A 9880-nucleotide genomic window follows, 5' to 3' on the forward strand; every position below is an offset into this window, starting at 1 on the left:
CAGCAGCACGCAAGTCACCTCAGCTTGTAAGTCCCATTTTCAAGACTATTTTAAGAGCTTTTAAGAATTTCAGAGTGGCTTTGTCTTACCACCACTTAGTTAGTGTCTATCATTTCTGAGAATGGCACTTGGGCTCTCTGAGTACTTTTGAAGTGTTTCCTCTTGGTTCCTAAAAGTAATGTGAGGAAGTGTTGATGTGTGATATTAGTTCTTAGGCTGAAAGGACTAAATAAAAGTTATCAGTCTCTCAGTTCATTGTCTGTATTCCCTTCTTTGCAGCTGTTTGGAACGATAGTCTGGATTTTGGTAGCTTCTACCCGAATTCCATTGCCGCTGCTGCAGGGATGGGTAATGTTTGTAGCAGTGACTGCGTGGTTCCTGTCCATTGTGTTCCTGTGTGTGTTCCTCTTCGGTTATGCAAATAGAATTGCTGTCAACTGGAACCAGACGGTAAGATTTTTTTTCTTTATGTAAGGATTCCCTTTGTTTTATAAACTGAAAATTATTTCATGGCAAGTACTGATCCTAAGTCTTAATACCTGGTCTTCTGTTTTAGTGGAAAGTTTTTCAAAACAGAGGAATTCAAAACTGGAAAAAGAAAAAGTAGGGCTACAAGGATGATGGAGGAAATACAGGAGTTGTTTTATGATGGAGGCTGAAAGATCTCACCTGTTGAGACTGACTAAAGGAGTTTACTTGTCCTCTATGAGCACATAAAGTGCATGAGCAGCAGGAAGAGGACTAGTTTAACAAGGCGTGACAATGATTTAGTTTCAATGACCAGTTATAATTGTGGACTGGAAATTGGAAAATATTTTCTGGCTGCTAGAGAAGTGATAGTAACACCTTGTGAACAATGGGAGGTAGAAAGATACATCTAATACTGTGAAGGAAGTGATACATTTATGAACACACTGTGTGATGTAGTTGTCTGAGATAGCATGGACTGGACTAAAGCACCCAGGAAGTTTCCTCCAGTTCCTAAGAAAGTCTTCTGCTGACTTTTGGGTCAATTCCTTAACGTTAGGGTAGCATTGGTAAGTGGCTGTTAGACCTTAAGTAGTCAAAGACAGGATAACCTGCAGTGTGATATAGGTTGACATCTTTTTAGGAGACATAATGTTTATTTGTCTTAGAGGAAGCCTGGTGAGAGGACAGATAGCATTATACTCTGCTCAGCTTTTCTTCATTGTGAAGACAAGACTTGGTTCTTGCTGTAATGGATTGTTATGGCTCATGCTGGTAGCTCTCACAGACTACCTTCCTATTAAAAAAAGAGAAGCTGTTGGCTCCGGTTTTTGCCAACCACATGGATACCTGAGGTTGTTGACTGAAAAATTATGTACTCCTTTGTTGTCATTAACTGGTTTTAACTTTGAGTTTTTGCGCTCAAGTAGTTGAGCACAAGCTGGCATCACTCTCTCTAATATAACTGAGAGTGAATAGTGGAGGTGGCAAAACTGTGATCAGAATGAGAATTTCCAAAAAATCTTCCAAAAGGACCAGAACTTCTAAAATATTAATGTATGAGTGTTTCTAACTGCTGTTCACCTTCGTCCTATGCGGCTTAGTTTTCCTGTTGACACTTTCCTTGATCATATGTGGAATTGCGTGCGTCAGTATCAACATCTGTGGTTATTTATCTGTTCAAGTTACTCACGGACTGTCCCTTAAAACAAAAAGTGCTTAAAGCAAATCTTAGAGCTTCATGAGTTTGGGGCTCTAACTTCAAAGCCCATCAGTGGTAACAGACTGGACTCTATTAAAACAAACTTTAGCACTTTGATAGGAATACACATACATACAGTGTCAGCTTTCCAGCACAATACAGGCGGTAATTAGGCTAATAATGAGTTACAATTACAGATACTTTTACAGGGATGTATGCTGCAACATCCTAACAAGTTATGATGCAACAAAGCCCTTGAGCATGTGCATAACTTAAGTAAATTAATAGTGTCCTGGGTTTCATTGAAACTGTTCACCAATTTACAATCATGCATCTATTTAAGAGTTGCTGGGTAAGGGCATAGCCTTTTATAGATTGAAAATGCCATCACAAATGTTCATCGTATAACAGTTGTGTGTGTCTTACACATTGACTACTTGATGCTGGGAGTGATTTGTTGTAGTGTTAATTTTGTCCCCTTGTATTTGATAAATTACTGAAAAAGTTTTTATGTCAAGAAATTGCTATGACTTGTATAAAAGCTGCATCTGTGAGACTCCTGTAACTTAATATAAAAAGCTGTCTCAACTAAATCAACATCTTAAAGAAATGCAGAGTGAATCGTTTTATCTCTAACATGGTAGCTGATATCCAGCCCCTTCCATCTGTCAACAAAAATAACACTATAAAAATAACCACTGTTTTCAGGTACCCAAATGTTCTGTAACTTGTTGGCAGTAAACTCCTTAGTAGCACTTTACAAGGATTTTTTACCTTCTGTTGCAAATAAATAATTACTAGAAACACTAAACTATTTTTATTACTATAAAATAAAAAGGTGTACCTGTTTGGTTTAGGTTGGCCTGTATTTGGATAAATACATGGTTTTTGCTGTTTCATAAATTGGATTTACAATAGAACTCCGAAGCTGCAGGTCATTAGATTAGGTCAAACATGAGAAGAGTTATGGCTTAGTTATATTGGAGTACTATAGCTTCATGTAGAGATTCATAAACAAATGTGGTTTAAGACTCCAGGAGTTTAAGTTTGAAAAACAGCCCTGCATTTAGTAATGCCTTACGTCATAGGTAGCGCCATTGATACTAATACAGATACTTAAAAAATAATCTACATAGCGAAAAGATGGGGTAAAATATGGATCTTGTGGAGGTACGTCGCTCTACATCACTGTATTAAACCAGATGGAATGACAAATGCTGCCCTTTACAGCCTGACTCACAACACACTCGTTTACAAAATTAGGTGTGAACTAAGATATCGTGCAGATCTAGTAGTGTTTTACGTACACTTTGTATGAGATTTCAATGACTATACAAGTCTGGAGGCAAGGGAGAGTTAGGCACCATGCTAACAATTACTAAAAACCAAAAAACCCTCCTTTGTAAGGTCTTGGGTTTTTTGGTCACAGAAACCATAACCATACGAACGTGAAACCTTACTGACACTACATAGCTTCACTGTAATTGCTGCCAGGAGAGGGAAATTAGAGGGTTTGGCAGGAGAATGAAGGAAATGAAAGAGTTCGTCTTCTGAAAATACCTCCTGTACGCAGTCAGCACTGTCTTCCTCATGGAGTTATTTGTTCTCCTTCATGACCAGCAGTGCCAGAGGGGTACAACTGGTAATACTGACATAGTTGCTGGGCACTTAGCAGCCCAAAAATAATGGATGTCCTTGATTAGCCAAGGGTTATGCAGACCTTTCAAGTTGCTGGAATCCTGTGCTATGAAAGGGGTATGTCCAGCCATGATAAGGGCACCGGTATTTGTCACCCAGTGAAAACACACCTGCATGCAGCCTGACACGGACGGTGCGTGTAGGCTCTAGCATGAAAGGTGTGCGTTGTCTATCTGCCAGCTCAAGTGAGGAGGGGGAAGCCACAACAGAAAGCATCTGCCAGGGAGAACTGCCTCCCCCAGCTGTACAGAGCACTGCAGCTTCTGTGAGCCTTCAGCGCTCCCATGCTGGAGTAGGTTCCTACTATATTTTTCTGTGAGGTACAGATGTTACAGCAGCACTGGAGACTGAGGGAATTAGTCTTATGCCCAAAGGTTGAGATCTGGCAAGCCTAGCACATAAAGGCTACCCAGCTAGGTCAGGAAGCCACCCTCTGCCCCCTTCAACAGTATTCTCAGTTCTGTTGAATGTCAGTGGGGTCTCCTGGTGATACTCCAAGAGGAAATAATTGTTTTTTAAAAGTAGTAAAAAAACCCACCAACAGCCCAGCCAGGATAGAAAAACAGAAGTTGGGAATTATTGCAGCTGTTTTACCAAAACTTGGATTCAGTGTAATTAGCAGTCATTATGTAAAGCAGTACACTCTATGACCTAACCTTAAATGATTCTTAATGAAAAGAAAATTATTTCCTTATCTAAGTGGAATGGGAAACTGCAGTAGCAGCTTGTATCATAACTTACCAAAACTGACTAGGGTGTGATTTAAGTATCTTTAACTGCTATCAAATGTGGAATAACTGACGAGCTTTAAAAGAAAACTCTTTCAGTAAAAAGAAAATCTCACAACTTCAAAGGAACAGTTCTCTGAACAGGGAGATGCAGCACGTGCACGCTTTGCTGTCAGACAGTCAGTGGGTCAGGATGTCACACCGTAATTTCTAGTGCATGTGAGTGCTGGCTGAAGGACTCACACGTGGTGTGCCTGGTGCTCTCACTCTTGGCATACTGGTAGTCCACTTGCACTTAAGTGAATTAAAAGTGCATAAAGAATTAATTAGTGCTGGAGGTAGACTGTATAACATGGATATAATAAAAAACCTACATATACTTATGTATAATTTTAAAAATTGCATCTATGGCTTTTGCAGACCTGCATAGCTATAGGCACAAAGTATATGTTGTATGGACTCAGGAACTGAGTGCAGTGCAAATGTCAGCTTTGCAGACTCAACAACAGAAGGAGATGTTGGAAGAATATTTTAGACATTTTAAAACTGTACTGGAACATGTCTTGGATCTTGCTGCATGGAACACCGGACTCTGAAATACAACCCGCAGAGAGATTTAGGCACTAGAGCTGCTTTTTCGTGTGCTCCAGTAATAGAAGCCAGAAATGAGAGTTAGATGTTTGAACCTTGTGTTCAGCTAGCATTTGCCACAGAGGAGGGAATTGCCTTGAGAAGGCCAGGAGAGAAGCATATTTAAAGTAAACCTAACTCCTGTCCACTCAAGTCTCAGGCATTTTGGTCCACAGTATCATTGAGTACTTCCAAATTGCTGTATTTTGGGCAGAGCCAAGTCCGAGAGAGTTGAGGAAATGCCTCAGTCCTTGGATTCTGATTGTATTGGGAAGTAAACTTAGCTGTATCAAGGCTGAAGTGTTTCTGGGCATTTACAGAAGCAAAATTTAAGTGTGGAGGGGGTGCTTCTGGAGCTTAGGTTATAGCTGAGGAGGGATTTGGGGGTCTGCAAGCTTGTGTTGTACTGCTTAAATTGTGATAAAGTTGGCCTGTATGTCGCTTCTTTTTATCTAAGCTGTATGAAGAGAGAGTTCTGTAAGCTATAGTAGCTTTAAAGTGATTTAAAGTTCAGCGTATGTTCATATAGATGAGCACGTGCTTCGTAACTTGAAAGACTATAGGGTTTGGGTAGTGGGGTAGTTGCCCTTTATCACTAATTATGTTAGAGGGTTGTGTGTAATTGCAAGCAGCTGTGAAAGCATGTCCAGGTTAAGCTCTGGGATGGATTTAACACTGCTTATCTAAAATTATTGTTATCAGTGCTCGTTTCATGTTTCAGTGTTGGGTTTCCTTTGTACTGAGACTAGAAGAATGAGATATGTATTGCAGCCCAGACTGATTCTGTTATTTGCTTTTCAGGATTTTCTTTTCCATGGCGCTACTTTTGTCTTTTATTTCGGAGCATTTCTACTGCAAGCAGCAACTACATCTCTGCATCACTTTCCCCGCAAATTCAACTCCACCACACATGAGAAGATTCTAGCTGATCATGAATATAACATAAGCATAGCAGCCTCGGTATGTACTCCATATATTTGTATTTGGTGGCAACCATTCAACTTGGGAACTTAAGAGCAAACTGGAATAGAAAGGGGAGCTGTGAGAGAAAGGATTGTCTTTGAGAGCAGCGAATAGTGTCTTAACAGTGACATGCAAAAAATATTGGAATAAGCTGATGTATTAGATGCTCAGTTGCTACTCTTCACTGTCGTGTTTTAAAGATGTGATCACTACAGCTTATAATTTTAGGTGAGTTATTTTATAAAAGCAATGTTGGTTATTAAAATAGAAGAAAAGAAAACAACTGAGCCTTCATGAAAGCATCAGGTGAGAATTTAATGCCTGTGCTCAAACTTGTAGTTGCTTTTTTTTTTTTTTTTTTAATACCATTTAGATAGACCTTAACTTGCCATGGGGAAAAAACCTTGGACTAGCTGCTTGTGAAGCTCCAGATACGTACTTACTACATCAGGCATAAAAGTTATCTATAAGGTCCCTGCTGTCCCTTATGGCAAGGATTAGAGTGCTTTTATTGATAGCCTAAGCTCAGACTGCATTTTTCTCACTGTAGTTGCATCATCACTGAATCACTGTACCTGTTGATATGGGTGTGCATAGCTGAGTCAAAAAATATACCAGGCTGTAGCTTTCTCCCTGGCTGGACTCCTGAAGGGCAAGTAGAGGTGTGCCAAGAGGCTTAACTTAAAGACCTGAAACTACTGCTCTTGTTTTGGACCATCCAGAGGGTCTTGCGCACCTCAGGGAGCTGTATATGTTTATTAAACTTCTAAAACCCTCTGTGGGTATCTGTTGTCCTTAAAAATAAATTCACCATAGATTTTGCCCAGTAAACACCTTCAGTTCATCTTAAGATAAAAACAGATGAATGTAAGGCGTAAGGTTCACATTCTCTCTGGAAGGGGAGAATAAAAAGGGAAGGCCTTTTGCTTTGGCAAGCCAGTCTCTGAAGGGGTAAGGTGGGCATGTCAATCTCCAAATCGAGCACATCTCATCCCTGTATGGCCATGTGGCACAAGGACAAAGGTGGTGTCTCATGGCTGTGACTGAATGAAGGGTGGGCTTTATACTAAGCAAGTATCTCAATTTCTACCCTTAAGTGTAGCTCTTCATTCCTTGTTCAGTGTGTTCAGATCCCGCTAAATATATGGTCACTTCAGTCATTTTGTCTGTCAACAGGAAACTAGGGACTCCAAGAGACCCTTTCCCCCTTCCATACTATTTTTCCAAGGGAGAATTCAGTTCTACAGGCCCCTCAAATCCCTGTCAAGATAGGGGAGGAGGAGACTCTTTTGTAACCTGCTTCAGTATTTTTAATTAAGAAATGCTGGGAAATAATGACTCAGATAACTGTAGTCTTTAGTGTCTTTGCATTTTTTCCAAAAGTATATAGTTAGAAAGTTGGGACACAGAGAAAAAAAAATTACTATCCTTTGAAACACTTCATTAAAACAGTCCTGTGATCTATGTGGAAAAAAAATAAAAGGCTGCTAACTTTTTATCTTTTAAAATTAGTTTTGTATATTGTAATTAAAAAAATATATGTTCGTTTTACATGGGTGATAGTTCTACAGTGTAGCATCTGTTCAGAACTTAGTGAAATTGACGCTTATATGGAAAGCAAGGGATGGGTTATTATGACATGATTGAATTCATATGTTCTAAGAGACAGAATCCATAGTTAGCACTGGACAGTATGAGAAACTTATTTTTTTTTTCAGCAATTCAGTTTCTCATTTCTTCCTTCTGGTTTACATTATATGTTCAAGTTCACTGTGGCATGACCTTCAGTTCAAATCTGTTCATTTCAGTTCTTGAGCAAGCAGCACTTCCTGGCATTTCTTAGGAAGTTGTTGTAGTGGCTGGTTATCTGGTCAAGGAGTCCAGATTTAAAGCTGGTTCTGTATTTCTGCAAGTAAAAGAGTTCTGGGAGTTTAGAGGGATTTCACCCAAGTTGTTTGCTGGTACAGGCATTCACTTGGAAACTAATCTGAGATTAATGTTTGATCAGTCTAGATAAGAGAAAACTGAAATGCACAGTGTACATACAGATGATTACTTTGTACCATAAGTTATGCAGACATTCTGTTTCAAGTTCTGTTTCAAAATGTCTTCTGAAGCAAGCAAGCAAGTTAAAAGCAATAACATGGGGTTGTAATGGGGAGGTTCATGAGAAAACTTCAGAGGATCCCAAACCTATCTTTACCTTAAGCATTTTGGCTGGGGGAGGTGACATGTGAATAACCTGTGTTTCTGTATTCATTTAGAATGGGAAAAAAATGTAGAACAATATAATGTGATTCACTTTTTCTTTTTTCTTCTTTTTTCCCTGTTCCTCTAGATTTTTGCCTTTGCAACAGCTGTTTGTTATGGTTGCAGCACAGCCCTGGCGTTAAGGAGATGGAGGCTATAGCAGTTGAAGAGGTTAATATTTGACTGTTCCACTTCAGATCAAATTAAGTGCTCCTTGTCTGTTTACTGTAATCTTAATTTGAAAAAGACTTTTTTTGCTTAAAATCTTATTTCAAGTTCTGAAATGCAAATAACCCATAATCAGGATTTCCTTAACAGAAAACAAGTTTCCATCTCTTCCCTTTCTAATTTTTACTTTTATTGTGTACTCATTAGGAGCATACTCATTGTATGGTATTACAGAGTTCAGGGATAAACAGATGTGTCATTAGCAGGATAACAGAATTCTAGTGCTAAATCAGAAGAGGAAGAAAATGGAAACTAAACCAACGTGTTAACTGCACAGGCAGCTAAAAAGCTCCTCCCTTGTTAAGTCCTGGGGTTGGGCCTTAAGAGTGTTGCAGCCTTACGGTGCATTCCACACAGGTGGAGCCTTGTGGCTCCTTGTAGAGCCATGAGTTTCCTGTGTGCCATGATCAGAGCCCAAGCAGACTTTGTGATGCCAACTTAGTATATATATATTATTAATATTGATGTACAGAGAAAATATTTTCAATATCCCTCCAGTGAAATCTTTTGATACTCTTTTATAGCCATATCCAGCTATGGTCATCTGATCCCTAAAGCTTACTGTGTTCCTTAGTAGATGGAAACTGTTTGGGACTGTCAGTCAGTAGTTCATTAGTTTTAGGAATTTAGTTTGATCAGATCTATTTATACTGCAAAACAAAACAGTGCATCTGTGTTGTGTGTGTATATACATGGTATATTTTTGTTTAACAGGAATATTTGAACTGGTTTACGTTGTTGGAGTACAGCTTTGTTTTTGTTACTTCAAGTGCTGCATTTGTTACTTATTATGTGAGTCAGTATCATTTGAATGGAATGTTACCAAATGGTGAATTATGTCTGACCTCAATTCATGCAGTGTGTTATTTGTTGCATTCTACAACATCTGCAGTGTTGTAAAGGTGTTTTTATTTGGACAGATGTCTATGCAACATCTTCCTGAAAGCAGTGGAATGCAAAGCCATCCGCCCACTACGGAGTTTGCTTCTGGCACAAATGAAGTTTAATTGAGCCTCTCTTGAATATCCCTGTTGTATAATGACATGCAATATTATATATAGAAAAATAATTTAACAAAACTAAACATAACACTTTGCTCTGCTCCCTGACACTCATGCTGTTTTGCAGATGGTGAAACTTTTTTTTTATGATAGTAGTAAATAATTTTTGCTCTTGTGAACAGTGCCAAATTGATAACCTGGGAGAAGAAAGGCTCCCTGTCATTTGTAAAACAAGTTGCTCTCCACATCTTACCAGTGCACCTGACTGTTCTGCAGAGACCAGCAGTGGTTGAGTAAGGGAAGACAGAACTTTCTTTGTTCCCAGGCCTACTCATTCTCCTTGAGCTCACAAGGGTGTCTGCTATGAAGGTTACTTTATCAAACTTGTCAGGTACAAGGATCTCTGTGAGCCAGCCCCCCCTCAGTAGTGCCCTGCAGGCTCTGCTGACCCAGGACAGGTTCTTATGGATGACACAGCAGTGAGTGGCAGCCCTGCGGACTAGGGGAACCACTTGGTCATCCTCAGTTGCAGAGGGATGTTTTTGTATGTCTTGTTTTCTGAAATTCTTATCTTCCAAAGATTTTGTACTCTGGCTGTTGTTGGTTTGGTTTTTTTTCCCCCTAATTCTCTACTTGCATTGAAACTTTTTTTGTGAACATTTTATCTAGAGCCAGATACTTTAAAAAATACTTCATATTGTATAAAATACATT

The 9880-nt window shown here is 39.2% G+C and overlaps 1 protein-coding gene across 1 annotated transcript; it reads left to right on the forward strand.

Moving 5' to 3' along the window:
- The first annotated feature begins 285 nt into the window (after positions 1–285).
- MAL2 (mal, T cell differentiation protein 2) lies at positions 286–8392 on the forward strand. The gene is made up of 3 exons (XM_010167394.2): positions 286–450; positions 5527–5685; positions 8027–8392. Exons 1-3 carry the CDS (start codon positions 352–354, stop codon positions 8096–8098), a joined length of 330 nt encoding a protein of 109 aa, XP_010165696.2. The 5' UTR covers positions 286–351; the 3' UTR covers positions 8099–8392.
- Positions 8393–9880: the final 1488 nt, after the last annotated feature.

This window comes from Antrostomus carolinensis, unplaced genomic scaffold, assembly GCF_000700745.2.
Source record: "Antrostomus carolinensis isolate BGI_N321 unplaced genomic scaffold, ASM70074v2 scaffold36294, whole genome shotgun sequence".
Lineage (NCBI taxonomy): Eukaryota > Metazoa > Chordata > Aves > Caprimulgiformes > Caprimulgidae > Antrostomus > Antrostomus carolinensis.

Excerpts from the sequence above, each read along its gene's own strand:
- MAL2 (XM_010167394.2), top strand. The coding sequence starts at position 352 with ATGTTTGTAGCAGTGACTGCGTGGTTCCTGTCCATTGTGTTCCTGTGT. Across the intron at positions 451-5,526 it reads CTGTCAACTGGAACCAGACG|GATTTTCTTTTCCATGGCGC; the intron begins GTAAGATTTTTT and ends TTTGCTTTTCAG. Across the intron at positions 5,686-8,026 it reads ACATAAGCATAGCAGCCTCG|ATTTTTGCCTTTGCAACAGC; the intron begins GTATGTACTCCA and ends CTGTTCCTCTAG.